The following is a 22,754-nucleotide window of genomic DNA, read 5'->3' as shown; positions in this document are numbered from 1 at the left end:
TATGCCTCTTTCTCCTTCACTCCATCACCTCGTCGGATTTCGAGACGAAGAAACAATTGACAGCATTGGTATTGTCCCTCGCTCTTTTCCTCCTTCGTACAACGAACGCGGACCACAGGACGAAGTCGCAAACACCCCGCCCCGCTCACGACGGAAACACAGAGCCCTCACTGTCAGATTGGTGGCGTTCGAAAACACGACGCCAAACCCTCTCTACAGCATCCAAACCTCGACTCTACGACCGACGCACCGTCTGTTGCTCATCGGGACATTTCATATTCCCACACAACGGGCCTACCGCACTTCCGAAAATTTGGATTCAATTCATTCCATTCCATTCGATTCTGGCAAAACAAATTGTCGTACGCGACTCTTTTTCGTACTACGACATGTTCGCAATCTTTTACCGACAATAGTTCTGGACATGCGATCCGTGGGCTTGGCTACCCTCCGACCGGCACACAAAGACAGCCACGCCTTCTGCTCGCGCACAACGGCAGTATCTGTTTGTTAACAAGCGGCCACATTTCATTGAACGGACCAAGAGCAGCGATCCTGGCGCAGATCGAAGCCATACCCTTCGATGCAAAGCAACAACCCCTACTCCTACGAGATGAGCTCGCGACAAGACGAGTCCTCGGGCTCTGGCAGGGAGGGTCTGCAGGCAGACTCCCAAGCCGAATCTCAGCGCGGCCGTCAAGGCCAACCGCAAATGTCTGCTAATGGACTTGGTCTTTCGACATACTGGGAACAGCCCTATGCTCAGTCCAACAGTTCCGGAGGCCCTGACTCCCCCATCGATGCCTCAGCATTACAATTCGCCCTACCACCTGATATCAATCAGCCTCCTCCATTCCCCCGATTAAACTCGCCATCTCTCGACTCCCTCGACCGACCGTCGCCATACTTCGAAGAGGCTACAAACCCTGATTACTATGAGGATAGGGTGCCTCTTACATCAAGGGCCCAGCCCATTTCCGGCTCTCTAAGCGCAAATGTGGGGGACGCTCAGCCGAGAGATAGTTTTCAGACAGTATCCGACATCGATAACGCGCCACCAAGGACGCGGGATGCAAGATCGCTCGGGTATGACTTGGAACCTGGCGGCAGGCGTCCAAGTTATGGAGCGACACTGAGCCCGGGAGGGGAGCAACGACGCTCTCGGTCGCCCTCTACTACTGGCGCCCTCCTGAGGGCGGGCTCCATCATGAGGGCTATGTCTCAGCGTGTTGTCAATATCAGTGGTGAAGGTGAACTTGTCGACCATCGGACATCGCGGAGTCGATCTCCGTCACCGGCTCCGGACCGTCGCCAGCAGCTACACAACTCTGCTCAGATGTTCACCGATACCTCCTACCATTCCAATCTCTTTCAGGTACCCGAGAAGGGTCCCGAAGCGGAGAATGTCTTCGCTGACCCTCCTCCCTCCATGCAACAACGGGTGCCGATGCAGAATCCTCTAAAAGGAAAGTCTTTAGGCATTTTCCCTCCCACTCACCCAATCAGAACGAAGCTATGCGATCTGCTGGTGCACCCGTTTACTGAGCCCTTCATCCTCATACTCATCATCCTTCAAGCTACTCTCTTGGCTGTGGAATCGGCTCCAGATGTCTTCACGAATCCGCGGCCAGCCTCATGGGGAGTCACTTGGATTGATTGGGCGATTTTGGTATTGTTCATCATCTTCACACTCGAGTTTATTGCTCGTATTTTGGTCTCCGGTTTCCTCTTGAATGCTTCCGAATACAGCACCATCGATCGCCAAAAAGGAGTCCGAGCAGCGGTTGTCGATCAGTACAGAAATTTGTTCCAGCCTCAGCGGCAAAAGTCTGTCAAGGCTCCGCGACAACAAATTCACCTTGGGCCCTCAGCATTCCAGCGGTCCTTTACAATCATGCAGGGTCAGACACTGCCACAGACTGTCGAGGAGCAGCAGAGGTATCAACTTGCCCGGCGAGCATTCTTGCGGCATTCATTCAACAGGCTTGACTTCCTCGCTGTTGTCGCCTACTGGATCTCGTTTGCGCTGAGAATTACTGGCGTCGAAAGTGAGAAGCATCTTTACGTCTTCAGGATGATTTCGTGTCTTCGTATCTTGAGACTGCTTGCTTTGACGAACGGCACAGCGGTTAGTAATCCTGCCATACCCCTCATAAGTCCGCCACTGATTGAAAGTTCAGATTATCCTTCGAAGTCTGAAAAAGGCTGCGCCGCTGCTTGTACGAGTCGCCTTCCTCATCACGTTCTTCTGGATATTGTTTGCCATCATTGGTGTGCAAAGCTTCAAGGCCAGTTTGAGTCGGCAATGTGTCTGGCTTGACCCAACAGATCCGACCAACAAAGAGAAATCCTTCACAAACGATATGCAGTTCTGTGGAGGATTTCTTAACAACGATACTGGAGAAAGCATGCCCTGGGTCATGATGGAAAATGATGGTATTCTGGACAATTTCAGAAACGGCAGCAAAGCCGGAAAAGGCTTCCTATGTCCTCGTGGCTCAATATGTCTTCAGCAAGACAACCCATTCAACGGCACAGTCAGCTTTGACAATATTGCTCAATCACTAGAAATGGTGTTTGTTATCATCAGTTCCAACACCTTCTCCGACGTCATGTACTACACAACCAACTCCGATTACCTTCCCGCAGCTCTCTTCTTCGGCGCCGGCATCATGATTCTTATGCTTTGGCTCGTTAACTTGCTTATTGCGGTCATCACGTCGTCCTTCCAGGTTATCCGAGAGGAAAGTAGGGCGAGTGCTTTCACAGCTCCCGAAGAGCCACCAGCCCAGGAGCCCATGGACGAACCACCTCAGAAGGTGCCTGCTCTGCAGCGAATCTACGACAAGACCTTTCTGCTTTGGATTGCAGTTATTGCCTTCGGTCTCATGGCCCAGTGCTTCAGGAGTTCCAAGATGTCCAAGGAACGCGGGCAGTTCATTGACTCGGCCGAGGTTGCTGTCACTATCCTACTGGACATTGAAATTATTATACGTTGCGCCGCAGGCTGGCGTTCTTTTCACAAGAGCAAGCGTAACCTCATCGACGCGGGCCTCGCCATCATCACAACCATCATACTGATCCCGCCAATTCGGAATTCTGGAGAAACCTATGCCTGGCTGACAGTCTTCCAAATTGTACGAGTCTATCGTCTTGTCTTGGCTGTACCAATGACCCGGAAACTTATTGTCATGGTTCTCGGAAACTCAAACGGTATTGCCAATTTGATGTTATTTGTGTTTTTAATCACCTTTCTTATGGCGATTTTGGCGGCTCAACTGTTCAGAGGCGAGATACCAAGTCACAGCGATAGTGGCGACCTCAACGAGGTCTCTTTCTTCACTGTCTACAACTCTTTCCTCGGCATGTATCAGATCTTGTCGAGTGAAAACTGGACTTCCATGCTGTACAACGTCACTTCTTACTTGAATGAGCACGATACAGGCTGGATTGGCGCGGTTTTCCTGATTGGCTGGTTCATCCTGTCGTTCTTGATTCTCGTCAATATGTTCATTGCTGTCATTCAAGAAAATTTTGATGTTTCTGAGGATGAGAAACGCCTCGAGCAGGTCAAGGCCTTTCTCCAAAGAAAAGAACTGGGCAAGTCCGCTGGCAACCTCACCTTGTCAAACATCTTTACTTTCGGCAAGGCTAGGCGGAGAAAGGATCCTTTGGACTACGGTCCTGCCATGATGGAAATGCTTCTGAAGGATGCCGTAGTGCACGAATTCCTCGATGATGCCGCAGATATGCCGCAGGACACACCAAACGAGGAACGTTCGCCTACAAGGGCTCAAACGCATCACGTTGGCGAGGTCCGGCCTGGTTTCTTGTCTTCAATGTGGGGGAAGTTCAAGTCAATGTTCAGCAGCAAAGACCCGAATCCGTTCTACTCAAACTTACGGTTCGATGGTCCCAACGATACTCTTGATCCACGGCAAATGGCACGACAGGCAGTTTCCGCCACTTCAGCGCGCAAGAAAGCCCAGCGCGACTATCTTGCGAGACACCCCAATTACAACAACTCGCTGTTCGTCTTTACGCCTAATAACCCTATCAGGCGGTTCTGTCAAAGAATCGTTGGTCCTGGCCGAGGAAATGAAAGATTCGAAGGTGTCGAGCCCAATAAGATTGCTTGGTATACTTCCTCAGCTTTCATCTACGCATGTATCGTTGCAATGGTCGTCATTGCTTGCGTGACAACACCGCTTTACCAGAAGCAGTACCAAGCCGAGCATCCGGAGTTCAGCATTACATTTTGGTATGTCTGGACGGACTTGGCATTTGCCACAGTCTTCTCGATTGAGGCTGTAATCAAAGTCGTCGCGGATGGCTTTTTCTTCACGCCGAACGCCTACTACCGGAGCTCCTGGGGATTTATCGATGGCATAGTGCTCATCACCTTGCTCATCAATGTTGGTACACTTCTCGCCAACGATGGCGCCGTTTCCAGAGCCATCGGTGCCTTCAAGGCTCTTCGTGCTCTACGCCTGCTCAATGTCAGCGATAGTGCGAGGGATACCTTCCACTCACTCATCGTAGTTGGCGGATGGAAGATTCTTAGTGTAAGCTTCACCTCCAAACCCACGAGCAATCTTTTTCTCACTAATTCGACAGGCTGCATTCGTGTCCATATCCTTGCTGATCCCCTTCGCCATTTACGGACTGAATATCTTCAACGGCCAGATGGTCAAATGCAACGACGGAGATGATTCCATCATGCTCATTTCCGATTGTTTTGGCGAATTCAACAATACACCTTTCAACGACGATTGGCCCATGTTGGCGCCACGTGTTCCCTCCAATGACTATTTCAGCTTTGATGACTTTGCAGCGTCATTGTTCGTCCTCTTCCAAATCGTCAGTCAAGAGGGTTGGACCGATGTCATGTTCGCGGCACAGGCAGTCACGGGGCTCGGTAACCAGCCCAAAGATCTCAATCGTCAGGGAAATGCCATGTTCTTTGTTGTGTTTAACCTCTTGGCCACAGTCTTCGTCCTCACGCTGTTCATCTCAGTGTTCATGCGCAATTATACGGAGCAGACCGGAGTTGCCTTTTTGACAGCTGAGCAGCGGTCTTGGCTTGAACTACGAAAACTCTTACGACAGATTTCCCCGTCCAAGAGCTCATACAATGAATCAGAGAAAACCTGGAAGAAGTGGTGTCACAAACGCGCCATAGAGAAAAGGGGCAAATGGTACACAGCCGTCACCTATGTCCTGATATGCCATCTCCTACTCCTTTTACTCGAGTATCACGGCGAACCACAATGGTGGACAGACTCTCGGGATGGACTGTTTTTGGCATTCACGCTAGTCTACATGGCCAACATTGCCATCAGGATCATTGGTCTTGGCTGGGCCCGGTTCCGAAGGAGCTCATGGGACTTATACTCGCTAGTGGTTGTCACCGGCGCGTTCGTCTCTACGTCTGTGCTCATCATCAGCAGAAACAGCGATACTTACGTGCAGCTCCACAAGTTTTTCCTTGTGGCCATCCTCCTACTTCTTATTCCGCGGAACGATGCTCTCGACCAGCTCTTCAAAACGGCAGCTGCGAGTTTGACAACAATTGGAAACTTGCTCGCTACCTGGCTTGTGTTCTTCCTGGTTTTCGCCATTGCTCTTACACAGGCATTCAGTCTGACGCGCTTTGGCGAGAACGAAGAAGCCAACATCAACTTCCGCAGTGTGCCTAACGCCCTTATTCTTCTATTTAGAATGAGTTGTGGTGAAGGCTGGAACCAGGTCATGGAAGATTATGCAACCATCGAGCCGCCGCTTTGCGTTGACAACGCCGACTTCTTTAACAGCGATTGCGGCAGCAAACCCTGGGCTCGTTTCCTCTTCGTTGCATGGAACATTCTGAGCATGTATATCTTTGTCAACCTTTTCGTTTCTCTCATTTATGAGAGCTTCAGTTATGTATACCAAAGGTCCAGCGGATTGGCTGCGGTAGACCGTGATGAGATCCGGCGCTTCAAGGAGGCGTGGCGGAGCGTCGATCCTGCCGGGACCGGCTTCATCAGCAAGGATGCATTCCCCCGACTTCTAGGAGAGCTCTCTGGAGTGTTTGAAATGCGCATCTACGATGCCGACGACTCGGTCAGACAGATCCTAGAGGATGTTCGTAACGATGTCTCAACATCTGGAGCACGCCACATGTCGATTGCTTCTGCGAGCAACTACAGTGCGGGCATTGACATCCAACGACTCAATCGGAGACTCGCACAAATTGACGTTGTCAAGGTTCGCGAGCGCCGCCGTCGGTTCAACATCTTTTTTGAGGAAGTCATGGTCTCCGCGGACCCCGACAAAGGCATTTCGTTTACTTCTGTGCTCATGATTCTGGCCCACTATAACATCATCAATGACAGCAAGAGTTTGAAGTAGGTACTCCCGCATCGAGCATTACCACTGATCAGACTAACAATTCTGCAGATTGGAAGAATTCTTGCGAAGGCGTGCTCGACTACAGAGAGTGGAAGAGGAGGTGCGACGCAGGGTCGTACTTGGCTTCTTTGACACCTTGTGAGTCTCCACAGTGACTACTGACTATAGAGTCTCATAACTAACGACACCATCTCCAGGTACTGGACTCGCAAGTTTAAGAAGCACATTGACATGAGAAAGTCGGCGAGGATGACTGCTATCCCCCAGCTCGACATCCCCCATATTCTTGTTGACGATGATGACACACGCCACAAGTCCTCGCCGGTGGCAGGAACTGGACAAACGAGGTCAGCATTGCTGACAGTGGAGGACGCTCACAAATCAGCACACAATAGCTGGTCTGGACCGGGCCCAACAGACACGTCTGACGGCGACTACCAACACCCGCTCAGCTTCCCAAGATCTGGGCCTACAACGCCGAGTCACCAATCGACGCATTCTGCTTTCAGCTTTGAATTGCAAGAAGGAGGCCAGACTTCAGCCCAGAGCAGTAGAAGGGGAAGTGCTGTCACCCCACAGAGCCCCGTCAGCCCCGCACAAGTTAGCAACATGCTGGACGACTCTATTTGGCTTGAGAGTATTCGGAGAACTGCAACAGTACGGAAATCGGTCCGAAAATCCGATTGGAGCAGATAGATGCACCAGAAGGTGGTGCTCAGTGGATTTTGTTCCTTCAGCGACGGCGTTTAGGTTTGAGATGAAGACGTGTCATCGGATTCTGGGCGTAGCTCCTAGACTATATCCAAGCCACGAGAGGCATGAACACTACGAACCTTTCGTTTTTCATATCTGATAGGAAGATAGACGAAGCAGCTTGCTCATGGCTTTGGTTGATACTCGCGGCATGATGACAGCTATCATCAAGGCAGGGGCTTCGTAGACTGCACATAGGGTAGTGTAGCTAATGCGGAGGACATTATGTACACATGATTCATGTGAAGAAAAGTACGCACTCGTATTGTCAATCTCGCTGTCTTGGTGTCATACAAAAATCCTATGATCAGTCTCGACTCTCATTAGCAAGAACAGTCGATGTTAACCTTGTACGTGTCTCTGATGCGCAGTCATAGTTGGTTGCACTCGAGCTAAATTGATTCATTGCCCCGCTTGGACGTTGTGGCCGGAAATGGAGGCTTGGAAAGAAGAGACCAGTTTTTCGTTCATCTGAAGACGATTATTGCAAAGCTCATTGCAAAAGGCGATGTATTCCCAGCGGCGAGAGTGATGGGGCCGGTACATGGTGACTGCAAAGATCAAGCTTACATACCCGTGCTATCTTTTGCTAGTGTAGCAGAAACTTTGAGTTGGGAAGCTCCCCCTTGCATTGAGAGCTTTACTCCCGTTCGTACACTTTCTCATGATTCTTTTCGTCTCGGGTTCAAACATCAAAACAGCAGCGTTTGCTTGGCAGGCGCCAAAGAGAGTCTGAACTTGTGCATGAACCGAGCATCAGAACAATGCGAATTTCCTTCCATGGAATTTTGAAACCTTGCTCATTTTGTTTTCACGAACGAAGAATCCGATGGCTGAAGCTGTGTGTTTCCTGGAGCATCTTAAAGAAGGATTGTAGAAAACTTCCATCCTCGAAGCCTGTGCACCCTGCTCCAAAATTCTCTGAATAAACGAGTGCGTTCACCAGTGAGAAAGGTTGAATACAAAAAGGCGGCCAGTATTAAGCCATTGCTTTCAGTGTATATCAATACTGGATCACGAGCCGTTGACAGTGGAAGAATTTGGCTCTTGGCGGGATGACCGATAGATCAAGTTGCAACAGCGCCAAGAACACGGCTTATGAAATTAGGAGACACCTCTTGGCTTCGATTCCTGACCCTAATTTCAGTAATCTTGTGTCTTGGACCCTGCCCTAGGCGCCGGCAGTGGAGAGATCAGACGGGACGAAGTAGAAAAGAAGCTTCATCGACCGTCATCCATCGGGGTCGAACATGGCTCCGGGGGTAGGCCTCGGGGAATTGATAAAGTCCTAGTCTAACGACGGGTCTGAGTCTCGTATTTCGTGACTTTCATGTCTCGTCTCGTCCGGTGTAGGCCCTGGTCTGGTCTGTTCTCGTCTTGTCCGTGTCTCGTCGTCGCTTGGCACTTCCTCGTTTCATTTTCGCGAATGTTTCAATATACCCCTCCTCTCCTACTTTGTCCGTCTTTGGCGCACAACTGGCGGTCTGCCTTCTGACGGAGAGATCGGGGGCCATCGACAAGATTGAAAGATGATTTTCTTTCGCATGCTTTCACTACTGGTAGTATTATCCAAACTCTCACTTGACACTCGTCTACAAAGACCTGGGCACGATTTGCAACGATAGGCAATGGAAACGACAGGGGTATGGTGAGGGGATACCCAGGGGTGGCCTTGTTTCCAATGCCAGTGAGCCCATGCCCCATCACGTTATCCCTCCCCTTTCCTAGCTTTCAACCATGAGATCGACGGATGCACACTGAAAGAGAGGACACTTGGACCTCTGTTTTGCTGGAGGATCAGTTGGGGGATGCGACAGCAAAGCGACTAGGAGAGTGAAGACCCTGGATTTGGAGAGTTTGATGCGTGTGATGGCGTTTGTGATTCGGGTATAACTTCAAGGAACGGACGAGCTTCCCGTTTAGTATCAAGAACAACAACACGAGGTTTGAGGTGAAGTGGTGACAGGAATATCACCTCTTCGGTGTTACGTGTCCGCCTTACACTGCCCTGATGGAACTTGTTCTTCGTGTCTAGCTGCAACTCGACACCCGCTACGGATATCGGCAGTCCTTTTTTATTTTATTTTATTTTTTTTAAAGAAAACTAAAAAAAGACTTCACCTCTGTCATTTACAGCGCAATGGAAAGATCATATAGATAGACTGCCACAGTCTCTCCTAGATTGATATGCCCTTTTTAGCATATAATATCGTGGGCTTATATGAGTAAGTGCCCGGGCAGGCCCAAGAATATTCCTGGCAGAGCATTGCCATGGTGGCTCAGAGAGTTCTTCCAGAAGGCTTCGACACCCACATCACGGGCTTTCCGCCGCGTTGGCAATGGCCATCCTCGTCAAGGGAAAACGCTGGTGCGAACGAGTGGCACGAACGCCGCGCTATGGCGATGAGCACGTTATGCGATTACGGCCAACCGTCCAGCGGCAGCCATCTACCACACAGCGCACATGCCTGTCCATAACTTGCCCTTCGCCCTCCCAGGCTTGAGGCTGAGGCATTGAGTAATGCTCGCTTCTTCTTTTGGGAAAGATGGTATTATCGAAGCCTTCCACATAAGTAGCAGCAGATTATCCAGATGGAGACACTCGCTGAGGCTGAGGAGAGTGAGGTGTTTGTACGTAATCGTGGCCACTCGCCAACTTGTAAGTCCCAGACCTGTCGTCAGGGTCGGCGTCAGCAACAGCGTCAGCCATGAAGCACGCATGACATCGGCAATTTCGTTGGCGGGCGCCCTTGAAACAGCCGTGCGTTCTTTGTCTGCACCGCTAGGCTGTCTGGCTGTCACTCTTCTTGTCGCCTGTAGCGGTGGCCCCTGACGCCTTATCAAGCACCACTCTTCGTATCTTATCAGACTCTGCCCTCCAAAGTCATTGATCCGATGTATTATCTTGGCCCCCGTGTCAGTAGAATCGTAGCGATGAGGCGTGGGGAGGTACATTGAGGGATGGACGCTCGCCGCCTGTGCGTTAACAGACTTTTTTTTTCTTTCTTTTTTTCTTCTTTTTTTTTGGGGCAGTACGGGTACCTCTGAAGTTGGTGGGAAGCCAAGACAAGCCAAGCCGAGAAGGCCGTTCCGTACCCGCCCGTACCCTTCCCATACGTTTACCGTTGGAACGGTACCTGCAGAGGTACGAAGGACCCAAGGTACCCCAAGGGAAACTCATCCCTTGCTCCTGGCCCCCCTGACGACGATCACACAATGCAGCCAGTTGGGACTAACGGAGCAGGAGGCTGCTACATACCTCAGACTGCCCTGCACCGGCTCCTGGGGCATCTCTTGCACGTTACAGAGCACTTGTTGCCTCTTGCCCTCGCGTGCTGCTTCCATAGACCGATGGTTCTTGCTCTGGATCCGTAGCTGGTACCATGTAAGCCAGAATCTTCAGATACTGAACGCATCTCTCGCTGGTAAAGTGCTGCTCAGATATCGCATATGCGGCACGCCGTCTCATATCTCATGTGGTCTCTCGAGCTCCCACCGGCCCCTCAGTCTTCGATCGATAGAAATCCGGAAACAAGTCCATCATGTCCGAGAAAGATGCTGCCTCAGTACCTATCGCAGTAGCAGTAGGATGCAGTGGGTAGACAGTTAACTACCGAATGCCTCGATCAAAGTTCATCCGCCAAGGAATGGACGGGCTCAACGCCAGGTTCGGCCTCATCGTCCAACTTGGACCGGTCCATCGCTCCCGTCTCATAGACTGAGTCTCGGAGCTGGCCAAGTTACCCAAGGCCACTCCCAAAGCATGCCTTTGCCTACGCACTCACATGCTGCCGTGCAGGCAGAAGAGGCATATCTGCGTCCGTCGTCTGAACAACATGTCTTCGACCATCTAGCACCGGTGGCATCCATGCATCTCTTCTTCCCAAGTTCCCACCGCATTGCTCGTTGCCAAAAGAGGCAGCGTTCTGATGCCACACCTCGCATTGATGCCGTCTGCGTCACACCCCTGAACCTCAAGCCCGTTTCTCCATACTATGTATGCATCCTTGGTATTTGAACCCTTCTCACACTTCTTAATCCTCCGCATATCCTCACTCCCCTGTCCACCTCCCAGTTCCCTTCCCTGCCCATCCTTTCCACCTCCCGCGGCCCCTTGTTCCCTCTCTGCCACTTCGCTTCGTCTGCGATTGATTCCCTGCCAGGGGCAATTCGCTCGTCTCAGCCGGACTACTACTGCTGCCGGGCTTTGCGTACCTGCTCTGCTACTAGCCTACTATTAGCCTCACGTTACTATTCTCCCTCCCGAGTGTCCATGTCTTCCGACACTTGATATAATCCATCCCGTTCCCGCTGTCCACAACCCCCTCTTGAACTCAGTTTACTCACCGCTCCAACATTTTCAATTCTCGCCATTCGCTCGTTCATAGACACTACAGGCTGAGCCTCCGAAATCCAACATCTATACCCACATTCCTCAGTGTTGTCATCGAACTTGCACACTGTCACCTCCCACTATCTCGATACTATCGACATCCACCAAGCTTTAGACGTACTAAGGTGTCGGAAACGTCTCATTCTCCTTCAACATGCAGTCTTCCCGCTTCCAGTCCATCACCTCCCGCTTCTCTCCGAGCACACTCAGAACTACCTTCCGCCGCTCGTCATCAGCATCCTCTCGTGCCAGCAGCGATCGAGGCTCTTTTGCTACCACGGCCTCGTCTCCCGTCAGCACAATCAACAGCATCGTCTTTCGCCAGCCCTCGATGCTTGACCTCGAGGAAGAGCGCAAGAGCTTCGGAAGCGAGCTCAGCATTCTTGAGCCACGCCCTGTTCTCTACTTTGGCAGCGTCGAGGAGCGTATTGGATCACTATAAGTGCCAACAACATATTTCGGTCACATGTTTCTTATGAACGGCGGAGACGATGAAATTTCGACACGTCATTATGTTTATGAGCCTCGGAGCTCTTGGGTCTGAATCAGATTAGACTGGGATCTGTTTTCAACGGGAAAGCTTGGAAACACAACAAGCGGCGTTTAGGAGTTTTGATCCCGGTGGACAAGCCTAGAACAGGCGTCCCGGGAGACACTGTGGTTTCTTTTACTGGCTGGAGGCGAGGTTACCACTGTTGAGATATCGCCATGGTGCGATTACGATAGAGAAGCGGCTTTAAAAGCGACGCAATATGTTGACCGTTTTTTGTTTTCATCTCTTCAAATTAAGACAAATGATGAGCAAGCACAGTGATCTGGCAAAAAAGCTTTAGCCAATACGTGAATGATGTTGACAGTATCCAATTGAGACTCATTACATTGCGTCTATTGCTGGTGACACCGTCTGATTCACCGTTGGGGACGACGGAAGCGAGATAATTCTGTCACCATAAAGAGATCTTGCATGCTACACCTTTACCAGCTCGCCAACCTAACAGTATGCTTGCTAGAAGTGCCTACAGTGTCCCAAGGTAGAAGAGCGACTGATTCATTTACTTGATCAAACAAAGAAAAGCCAAGGCGACAGTTCCATCGCCTCAACGTCAGCAACTAGCGCAACTCGGCAACACCTGCGTTTACTCAATCAAAACGGGCCGCCCGTCCTAGCATCAATTCGAAACAGGCTATTTCGATACACTTTCACGCTTGTCAAAAGATCGTGAGCTATTGAGCTATTCAAAACCAAAGACACCTAGACAAGCAAGTTAGACCACAAAAAAAAAAGTCCTTTCTAGGCAAAAAGACAAAAAGAAGAAATGTCCCAGAATAAACCCTTGGGGGACGACCCCGTTCCCAAGGTGTGGTGGATCATGGTCGGAGGCAACAGCCTCGCATCATCCCCATCGTGGAACCGCTTTCTATCTATGACGGCCGAACGTAACAAGGTAAGGCGAGATGCAAAGAAAGAGGAGGAGGATTTCAAGGAGGCCCAGAAGGCTGCGAAAGAGGAGCTTGAAAGGGCGAAGAAGACGTATGAGGAGACATTCGGCGGAGGAGAGACGGCCTGGAGGGAGCGGAGTCGTGGAGCAGAAGCCACTGCCGACGGGACTGGGACTGGGACCGGGACCAGTCCAGACCCCGAGCAGCGCACGGAGGAGACGACCACTGCTGGACACAACGGGCCCGAGAGAGGTGGGTGAGCGTCTCTGAGCTTGGCTTGATAGCATAGCCAGTCCAACACAGGGCACCGTTAATGCTACACGGGATAGTATATGGTTGTGGCCGAAAGGCTTGGATAAGGGCCATGGTCCAGAAATGCAGCTGCGGTATCTTGGGAGAATGCGCCGGAGGCCGGCAACGCAACATGAATAGCTCTATGATACAAATACTATAGCATACATTTACAACAGGGGCATCGAGCTTCGTTTCAAGCTCGGTAAATGTCTGTTCGCGTCCGTCTGGAGGAGGATTTCGTCGATGGACTAGCATGACTTATGAGGCCTTGCTTCTTCTCTTGCCCATGTTGCGTACTCTGGGCTCGACAACCCACTTGTTGAAGTTGTGCTTGCGACGGGTCTTGAAGCCGCCCTTGGCCTGTAGAATGCGTGTATCAGTAGCTGCGAGTGCACAAAGGACAGCAGGGAGAAACTTACGGGAGTGCCCCAGGGACTGGTAGGATGGCGGTTACCCTTGGACTTACCACGACCACCACCGTGAGGGTGGTCGACTGTCACACAATTGTTAGCGTTTCCAGTACGTAGAGTCAAGGTTGGATACACGTACCGGAGTTCATGGCAAGACCTCGAACCGTGGGACGAATGTTGAGCCATCTGCTTCGACCGGCCTTGCCCAATTGTCTGTACTGGTGGTGGGGGTTGCTGGCGACTCCGATCGTTGCGCAGGCGTCTTTGCTGACTCTGCGAATTTCGCCGCTTTGAAGACGGACATTAATGTACTTGCCCGTGACAACCTTGGTACCGTCGTCTCTGGTTTCTTCCTCCTTGGAAACCAGAATTGCGTAGGTGCCGGCACTGCGACAGAATACAGCGCCGCCCTTGGCTCTTGAGCCGACGTTGAAGATAACAGTGCCGACAGGAATCATGTGCATGGGCAGACAGTTGCCTCTCCAGGCCGTCTTGGCTGCCAAAATACCGGGATCGACAACGCCACCCATGCTATCCAGAAGATCCTTGGGGATACCGGAACGGTAGCTGTGGACGACGTCGCCGGCACGCATACCCTCGGCAGCGACAATGTAGCTCTTGCGCCCAGTGGACTTGTTCGAGAGCAGCGCGATGTGAGCACTTCGACCCGGATCGTACTCGATGCGATCGACCAGATGCGGACCAGCCTGCCAGCGCTCAAAGTCAACGGTTCGTATCCTCCTCTTCGCGCCACCTCCATGGTGTCTGACGGTGATCCTTCCAGAGTTGTTACGACCTCCCTTGCCGTGGCCCTTCTTAGGGTAGGTCAGTGGCAGGAAGGGTCGGCCCTTCCACAGGTGATCGTTGATCGGACGCTTCAGATGACGGACACCGGGAGTTCGCGGCTTGTAGGTGCGCATGATGACGGAGTCATTGCTTGCTTTCTCGATAGTAGGGGTAGTTGCGGCAGGCTCGCTGGATTTTGTGGCGGGCTTCTCGACGGACTTCTTCCTCGTCGCAGTGGCATATTGTCGAATCGCAAGCCCACGAAAGGCGGTCGAACCGAGGAGACTTGCGCAGCTCCTCTGAGCCGACAAGAGCATCATATGGCGCGACATATTGGCATCGATGTGCGCTTATGAGTCGAAGTGAAAGTTCCCTCTTCTCGAGTCGGTTGGTTATGTTCAGGAGAAGCTGGTCAGGCGCAGCATATCGCGTAAAGGGACGGGCTCGGTCGGGGTGCAGCGCCTGCACGAAGGCGAAATCAACCCTGAGATAGATCTAAATTGCTCAATTGAGCTCAGAACTATCTGAATCCGACCCCAATTGCCGTTGGGATATTCGTTGGGTGGGAATACGGTCCCTATTATCGTGATGGCTGAAGCGGCTCTCCAAGGTACGTTTGAGGCCAGTGCAGATTTCGAGCTTTAGGAAATAATTATTCTGCCGGCGCCGATGAGCTGACGTCCAGGAATGGATGCCCGGGCACTGGCGGTACGTACTGCTTGCACGAAAGCTGCAGCCACAATTAGTGGATCTAAGTGGCTGAACCCTCGAGTTGAGCCTCAGACGCCTCGACACGACCAGGTAGGCCGCCTCTGGAAGCGTGACGGGACGTGGTCGGGAAGGCAGCCAATGGTGTTCTGGTTGCCCCGCGGTTGCTGCTGTTGATTGCTATTGTGACCGGGGTAACTCCCCATTTTCCACGTCTTTTTTTGCAGTCTTCTCCATCAACCAGCAGACCATCTTTCGCGTGCAGCCGGGGCAATCGCGTATCCACCCTCACACTGCTTCCACTCTCGCTTGGCTACCACCACGATTCTCGAACTTCCTCATAAGCCTACTTTTATCTCCGGGTTAAGGCATTTTGATATTCCTGCTGCTCCTTTCGAGGTATCTTCAATCTCGTCCCAGGCAACCGACAACAGATACACATTGTCACCACTGTCGCCGCTCAAGCTGCTTCTCCATCCTCAAGAGAGCTTCTTATTCATTCTCATCCTCACTTTGCCACAATCGAAACCATCACCACGGCATCATCCTTCTTGTCGCATACCGCACACATTCACCTTCTCACCTGCATTCCATCCAACCTGCTCGTCACAGCCTGCATCGCCAGGCCTTCTATCTGAATCACTCACACCAGTGAATTACTTCGATTCACTACCTCCAAACGCCACGCACGCCCAGAGCTGGATATATCTATCTAGCCCAGCTGTCCGGCCCTCATATTCCTCACCTGTTGCCCACAAAGAAACCGATTTCTCTTATGAGATTTCACTGAGTCGCGACTACATCCTCAGCCATCGTTCACGACAAAGACACCCCCGACGCGACTTTTCCTTTAGCGAGAGTCGAGAAGCCACTCCCTGTCCGCCGTTCGCGTGTGCACCAACTGCACGCCTGTCTGCTTCAGATACGCTACTGTGGTGACCAAACCAGGGCCACCGCGAGCCGCGACTTGAAAAAATTGGTACGTACCTCCCAAAGCTGGCGGCTCTGGTCTCATTCACAATACGGTACCCACTGCATACCACATCACGTCCATTCGTTCCCACTACCTCAGCAAAACACATCAGACATTGATTGTCCTCTCACCTCCTCCCACATAAACAACCTCAGTTTTGCCCAAAGCCCAGTTCTCTAATTTCTCTACCTCCACCTCTGTATTGCACTCCCCTCCTTGGCCTCAGCATCTTTGCATCTTTGTCAATTGGCTCCCGGAACGCGACTGATCTCGCCCATCAAGTGTTTGGCGTCGAGCCTGACCAAGCGTTTTGCCCGCGTTCGAGTTGCCCGTCATCATCATTCCCCAAGGTATGCATGTCTCGACCTTGCTCACGTCGTTCCATTGCCGCACTATTCCTCTTCCTCTCCTTCCAAGCACTCAAGTTGCTATAACCTGTACCGTCTCTGCTTGGAACCTAACCTTTGAGGTGGCACCGGCATCTCGACGCGTCCCAATACTAACCTTGACCTCATAGAATCCTACACCTCACATACTCAACTCGACATAATCAGTTGACAAGATGCCCGTAAGTCTACTCGTGAATGCTTGTTCTTGCAACACGTCCAGCAAGCTCTCTTCGCGTCGATATCTTGCTCACCCTTTCATTCAGGTTACCCGTCCGGCGCGTGCAACACGCCTCGTTTCGAACGAGAACGATGAGAACAGCGGAACCACGCGCATGACGCGTGCTAAAGCAGCCGCACTGAGCGTTGACGAGCTCGCTGTCCCAGGAAAGGCTCTCGCCACGAAGAAGGCTGCAACCAACGCGATCCCGGCAGCTCAACGAACCAAACGCGCCGCCCTCGGCGATGTCAGCAACGTCAACAAGCCAGAGGCTGGCGCAGGCAAGAAGCCTGTCGGCAAGGTTGGCCTCGTCTCCAAGGCTGAGAAGCCTACCGGAATCACCAAGAAGTCTACCAGCACCACCAGATCTGTGGCACCCAGAGAGAAGAAGGACAAGGCACCCGGCTCAGGATCCGGCGCGATTTCAAAGAGAAAGGTCACGACAAAGGTCATCAAGGAGGAGAAGGAGATCTCTCTGGACGACAGCGAACCTATGCGCAAGAAGCCCGCTACCGAGAGCCGAACCAAGCCCGACCAAGAGAACGTCAAGAGCCAGACCCCAATCGAATCTGAGCCCGTCAATGCTAACAAGCCCTTCGTCTACCCCAAGAATGTTACCAACCTGGACGAAGAGGATCTGGACGACCCGTTGATGGTGGCCGAGTATGCCAATGAGATCTTTGAGTACCTCAAGGATTTGGAGTGCAACTCCATTCCCAACCCCAACTACATGGAGCACCAAGACGATTTGGAGTGGAAGACGCGTGGAATTCTGGTCGATTGGTTGATTGAGGTGCACACGCGCTTCCACCTTCTCCCCGAGACTCTCTTCCTGGCCATCAACATCATTGACCGCTTCCTCTCGGAGAAGGTCGTGCAGCTCGACCGCCTGCAGCTTGTTGGCATCACCGCCATGTTCATCGCCTCCAAGTACGAGGAAGTTTTGTCGCCTCACGTCGCCAACTTCCGCCATGTTGCCGATGATGGATTCAGCGAGGCTGAGATCCTCAGCGCGGAGCGATTCGTTCTTGGAACCCTGAACTACGATCTGAGCTATCCCAACCCCATGAACTTCCTCCGTCGCATCAGCAAGGCCGACAACTACGACATTCAGTGCCGTACCATCGGCAAGTACCTAATGGAGATCAGCCTCCTCGATCACCGTTTCATGGCCTACCGTCCCAGCCATGTCGCGGCCGGCGCTATGTACCTGGCCCGCCTCATCCTGGACCGTGGTGACTGGGTATGTAACATGGATCATGGTAAAGTGGGCTAGTTGACTGACAATCCAACAGGATGACACCATCGCATTCTATGCCGGCTACAACGAAGAGGAGATTGAACCAGTCGTTCGCCTCATGGTGGACTACCTTGCCCGCCCGGTCGTCCATGAAGCCTTCTTCAAGAAGTATGCGAGCAAGAAGTTCCTCAAGGGTAAGTACCTCCTCGGCCTCGTGCCCTCTTTCGTCGCTGACATTTGTGTAGCCTCCATCCTCACCCGCCAATGGGCGAAGAAGAGTGCTCCTCACTTCGGCATTGTCGATGTTCATCTCTCCCTAGACCAGATCTCAAACAAGGAAGACGAGCATTACCCTGAGGAAGAGGAGGAGGAGGAAGCCAACTATTAGCGATCCTGTGCCGAATAGTTGGATCATCTTCAGCGCTTACGGCCACTTTTACGAATGCATACATCGGCGACACACACCTCTATAGGTGCAGTAGTCATCCTTGTCGCGCTACCCAAGGTTCTCGACATTAGCCCTCACGGGCTTGCGGGGGGAGGCGATTGGGCTTATTCTTTTTCTCTGGGTTAGATTGTGTCCAGACTCATCTGTCAGATATGGGCAGCTGTTTGTTGTTGCTTTGTTTTTGTGGGTTTATATTTTCCATCGCATTGGGACTTCGTTGCTCTTGTCTCATGAACGGCGCATGGAGTCAGAGGACAAGGATATCACGAAAGCGGATGGTTTGGCTGGAGTTCGTTGACTCTGTCTTCCACTAGGCTGGCAAGACATGGAATTCACTTATTTTGTGTGTTAAGGCATGGCTGGCCTGCAAGTGAGGGTGTCTTGTCGTCATCTAATCGTCGCTCCCGTTTGGAGTATTTTGATGATGCGCAATGAGGGAAGGCAAACATACCATACAATGAGGGCGGGGGTGGGGCTGGCTTATGGCCATCGGCATCGTGAAAAAACCTGTACATACATCTGTTCGGAGAATCGGGTTCAGGGAGGGCTGAATACATTGCATTGCGTTTTTCTGTTCAACATAATGGGAGTCATCATGATAAGTTCACGTATCCATATTTGCTGTGCCGCCATTGAGCCCTGAGATAGGTAGGGGATGCATCCTCAGCGGCGGGCCCAACACACTCGTACTCCCAAAGTGCCGCACCCGCGATATGACTTCGTCGAGCCTGTCAAAGTGGGCTGATTGAGGTTCATATTCGATGTCTATGGAGGGGGTAGGGAGGCACCATCTTCAGTTTTGAATAGAATCAGAGTCAGAAGTTGCTTTGCGTGGAGAAAATTATTATCCGACAAGAACTATGTAACACTAGATAATATACACTATATTACGATTTCATACAGATTTCCAAAGGAAAAGTCGGTGAACTCGAACATCTCTGAGCAGCCATCCTGATGAGGATGAAAATCCTACTCTCTTAAAATCTGCCTACACAACTGGAGATTTCAACCAAGGGTTGTGCGCGCATCCGTTCGGTACCAGTTGGCCTTGGGATCGCCGAGGCACTCGCCAATGGTGACCATGTTCTTGCCCTTGAACTTTTGGAGCGTGAACTCGGTGAGGTTATACACGGTCTGGTAGTGAATGTCGTGGCCGATGACGAGGAAGTTGTCGCTGGCGGCAGGCTTGGCGGCGATGGCCTGGGTGACAATGTCCTTTGACTGCTGGATCTCCGTGGCGCTGTCGTGCAGGTAGTCGGCGGTATCGAGGTCGAAGTAGATGATGGAGTAGCCGAGGGCCTTCATGTCGCCTTCGCAGCCGCAGGCGGCGGTGCAGGAGGAGTAAGGGGGTCTTTTTTGGGAAGATGAGTGTTAGGCGGATTCTCTCGCAGGGTTGGGGGATGGGGTTAGGTTACTGGCATACCTCATGTAAGTAGGGAAGACGCCGATGATGTTACGGAGAGCCATTTCCAGCTTGTACATTTCATTCTTGCGCTGCGCCGAGGTGATGTTGCACTAGATTCTCAACGTCAGCAAGCCCATCGGCGAGAAGACGGACCATTGGTGAGGATACATACCAAATCAGCGTGAGACCAGGTGTGGCTGGCAATCTGGTGACCTTCGGCGTACATGCGCCTGTGGCTCGACGTTAGCCAAAGAATCCTCAGAGTCTTGATGGAAAGCAACGTCGTCATACTTGATGGTGTTAGCCCAGGGGAAGGTGGTGTTGTCGATTTCACCCTTTGCGTTGTTGTTGCCGGTGATCATGAAAGTGGCTGAGGCATTGTACTTCTTCAAGAGATCCAACAGGTCGTTCGTGTACGCGGCCGGGCCGTCGTCGTAAGTTAGGGCAACGTCACCGGGCTTAACGCAGCTGTATACACCGGGACCGCCGTATTCGACTGAGCCGAGCTTGGGGCGGGCGATGCTGGAGGTGTTCTGACCAGGAGGAATCTTGTTGGCATCGCATGCTGGGCCGTACTGGAACAAGCAGTCGGGAGCCTTGCAGTGCTCTACTGTCATGTTAGGGGTTGTTTCTTCAAGCTGACGTGGCACGGGGTTTCAATTACCAGCAGTTGTTCCGCAGAATCTGATATGATGTTAGCGACACAGGCACACAGTTCAAGACTGGATTTTTCACTTACCCTGCAGCAGAGCAGCACTCGTTCGCGGCACACTTGGCGTTCCCGTTATCGGGGCCGCAGACCCCTGAACCGGAGTCTCCGCCATCACCACCGCCTGCCGGCGGGCTGCCGTCGTTTGTACAAGTACCGAACCCGGTCTGGCAGCCATTGGTCGCCAGACAATAGTCATTGGTCGAACCGCACCAGCCGTTGACGGAGCAGCAGGGCAGATCCGTCGGGCAAGAGTATCCCGCTGCGCTGCCACCGTTACCAGTCTTTCCGCAAGAGTTGTCGGGAGAGACGTTTACTGCCACTGCGGTGCTGCTGGGGCTGCTGACTGGTGCCTTGCTGGCGCTCGCTGATGCTATGCTGCTGCTCGCTGCCGCCGGTGCCTTGCTGCTACTCGTCGCTCCCTTACACGTACCAAAGCCGGTCTGGCAACCGTTGGCGGGCAAGCAGTAGGCATCAGTAGAGCCGCACCATCCATTGACTGAACAGCATGGCAAGCTCTTAGGGCAGGTGTACGCCTTGGAGCTACCTCCGTTTCCAGTCTTTCCGCATGAGTTGTCTGGGGAGACAGCCCGGATGCCGAGGGGAGGCGAGGCCACAGCCGTACCGGCGAGGGCAAGCACGAGGAGCTCGAGGATAGACATGTTGAGCTGTTAGTCGACAAGTAACAGGGCACAGTCCCAAAGAGCCAAGAAAACGAGCGTGGTGGAGAGAAGAGCGAGTGAATGTCAAGCAGATCAAGCCAAGGAATGCGGCGATAGGAGACGATTTAAGAACATCTAGCCTTTGCTCCTAAAAGCCCCTAAAGGAAAGCTGTGAAAAACGCGAATCACCAAAACGGTGAGCCGCGAGATCCTTCTAGAGGCTCGAGATGGGACTATCTTTGTCATGGCGCGGTAGTAAAGGGGCCCCGCTGCTGTGTTTGAGAATCAGTTCAATGTCAGGGTCGACTACTTTGGGTCGCCAAACTACCATCGGTTGCTACATCGTATGAGATGGTGGCGTTTTCAGAGTTGTGGATGGCTCTAGTTCCACAGAGACTCCTGGTGCCGTTGCAGAGAGATGGAAGACCAAAATGGGCATAGCGATGTGCGGGCGAGAATAGGGGGCTTTGACCGAAACAGGCTGCTTTTACGATGTAGGATGCGGCTAGCGGATGCTCCCTCGAGGACCGTGTGTCGACGAGGTCAGAGTTGCTCGGAAACAACCTAATGCTACCCTAGCTGCGTGTGGTAGAACGGAGCTGAGAAACGGCACTGAAGCATCATTGAGACAAATTGCGAACCATCATGATAGATGTTGTGCGCTAGCTGAACGTCAACATCGCGGACCGAAGACTTGGCGATGAGAATCGGAAAACGTGACCACGAGCGGTTGACGAAATCTGACGACGAAAAGCCATCGACCCTATTTGGTGCTTGATCGCAAATCCGAGCCAACTGAGCGGATTACCACTTGGATCCGAACCTTGGTGGCGGTGGCCGTTCAGAAGCTAGCTCGCATTGCGGCAGATGAATAATAGAGCCCGTGTACGACAGCTGAATTTTGTTTTGGTGTTTTGATTTCCTCAAGGTTGAAAGCCGACAATTGTGGCGAATTCGGGGTGAGGGTCTCCGGAAACCGATATATCGAAGCAATGTCCCGGCCGAGCCACCGCAGAAGCGGGGCCGCAAGCAATACACATTGCCCCGTAAGCATCTTTTGGTGCTGTGACTTGACGAATAAATTTGGCCGGCAGCGAACCTCGTTCCAGGTGCAGTGCACCGAAGTTTAAAGTATGTCTGCAGTGAGGCTGCTCCTGTTTAGGGTAGCTAAGTGCTGGCGAATCACGACTCATCACTGCCATCTCAAAGACTCGGAGAATTAATTGCCCTCAACCGCAGCTTGACCCTGTCTCCGACGGGATGTTGGCTGAACCCGTTCCCATCTCAGGGGCGGCAGCCATCTGGAAACATGAGCGAGGGTCATTGAACCTCCAGTTCGATAGGCATGGTTCGGGATCTGCAGACCAATGAAGCACCCCAAACAGTGTGGGACAAGGGGTTAATTGGGCGTTCCTAGTCCGCAGGCGTAATGGGGGGTTTGCTGCGTTGCATGAGCGGAAAACATTTTGAGTTGTACTTCGTATGGAGTGCATTCTTTGACTCTGTAGTCCTGATCAAGTTATCCGCCCATTTG

The 22,754-nt window shown here is 52.1% G+C and overlaps 5 protein-coding genes across 5 annotated transcripts; 3 read left to right on the top strand and 2 right to left on the bottom strand.

The window, feature by feature from the left end:
* Nucleotides 1-583: 583 nt before the first annotated feature.
* Nucleotides 584-7,089, top strand: BDZ83DRAFT_575816 (ion transporter; the record flags this gene model as incomplete). The annotated part of the gene is made up of 5 exons (XM_060504857.1): nt 584-2,128; nt 2,181-4,565; nt 4,618-6,389; nt 6,442-6,531; nt 6,591-7,089. 5 exons carry the CDS (start codon nt 584-586, stop codon nt 7,087-7,089), a joined length of 6,291 nt encoding a protein of 2,096 aa, XP_060365867.1.
* Nucleotides 7,090-12,855: 5,766 nt separating this feature from the next.
* Nucleotides 12,856-13,239, top strand: BDZ83DRAFT_751447 (uncharacterized protein; the record flags this gene model as incomplete). Its single annotated transcript, XM_060514049.1, has 1 exon — nt 12,856-13,239. The coding sequence occupies one exon, from the start codon at nt 12,856-12,858 to the stop codon at nt 13,237-13,239; it is 384 nt and encodes a 127-aa protein (XP_060365866.1).
* A 292-nt stretch (nt 13,240-13,531) lies between these two features.
* BDZ83DRAFT_575776 (50S ribosomal protein L2) lies at nt 13,532-14,786 on the bottom strand (the record flags this gene model as incomplete). The annotated part of the gene is made up of 3 exons (XM_060504850.1): nt 13,532-13,633; nt 13,693-13,766; nt 13,823-14,786. 3 exons carry the CDS (start codon nt 14,784-14,786, stop codon nt 13,532-13,534), a joined length of 1,140 nt encoding a protein of 379 aa, XP_060365865.1.
* Nucleotides 14,787-16,712: 1,926 nt separating this feature from the next.
* BDZ83DRAFT_651036 (cyclin domain-containing protein) lies at nt 16,713-18,384 on the top strand (the record flags this gene model as incomplete). The annotated part of the gene is made up of 4 exons (XM_060510421.1): nt 16,713-16,718; nt 16,803-17,999; nt 18,052-18,190; nt 18,242-18,384. The coding sequence occupies 4 exons, from the start codon at nt 16,713-16,715 to the stop codon at nt 18,382-18,384; spliced, it is 1,485 nt and encodes a 494-aa protein (XP_060365864.1).
* An 884-nt stretch (nt 18,385-19,268) lies between these two features.
* BDZ83DRAFT_283993 (uncharacterized protein) lies at nt 19,269-21,476 on the bottom strand. The gene is made up of 6 exons (XM_060502154.1): nt 20,589-21,476; nt 20,514-20,533; nt 20,141-20,456; nt 20,022-20,079; nt 19,868-19,959; nt 19,269-19,795 (listed from the first exon to the last, which is right to left on the bottom strand). Exons 1-6 carry the CDS (start codon nt 21,218-21,220, stop codon nt 19,450-19,452), a joined length of 1,464 nt encoding a protein of 487 aa, XP_060365863.1. The 5' UTR covers nt 21,221-21,476; the 3' UTR covers nt 19,269-19,449.
* Nucleotides 21,477-22,754: the final 1,278 nt, after the last annotated feature.

This window comes from Colletotrichum acutatum, assembly GCF_030867785.1.
Source record: "Colletotrichum acutatum strain CBS 112980 chromosome Unknown BDZ83scaffold_38, whole genome shotgun sequence".
Classification (NCBI taxonomy): domain Eukaryota; kingdom Fungi; phylum Ascomycota; class Sordariomycetes; order Glomerellales; family Glomerellaceae; genus Colletotrichum; species Colletotrichum acutatum.
This window is presented reverse-complemented; position numbering and strand designations above follow the sequence as displayed.

What these genes read in the sequence shown, in the direction of transcription:
- BDZ83DRAFT_283993 (XM_060502154.1), bottom strand. Translation starts at nt 21,220, where the DNA reads ATGTCTATCCTCGAGCTCCTCGTGCTTGCCCTCGCCGGTACGGCTGTG. An exon ending in GAGTGCTGCTCTGCTGCAGG is followed by an intron (nt 20,534 to 20,588) that starts GTAAGTGAAAAA and finishes ACATCATATCAG; the next exon opens with ATTCTGCGGAACAACTGCTG. An exon ending in CCCTGGGCTAACACCATCAA is followed by an intron (nt 20,080 to 20,140) that starts GTATGACGACGT and finishes GTCGAGCCACAG; the next exon opens with GCGCATGTACGCCGAAGGTC.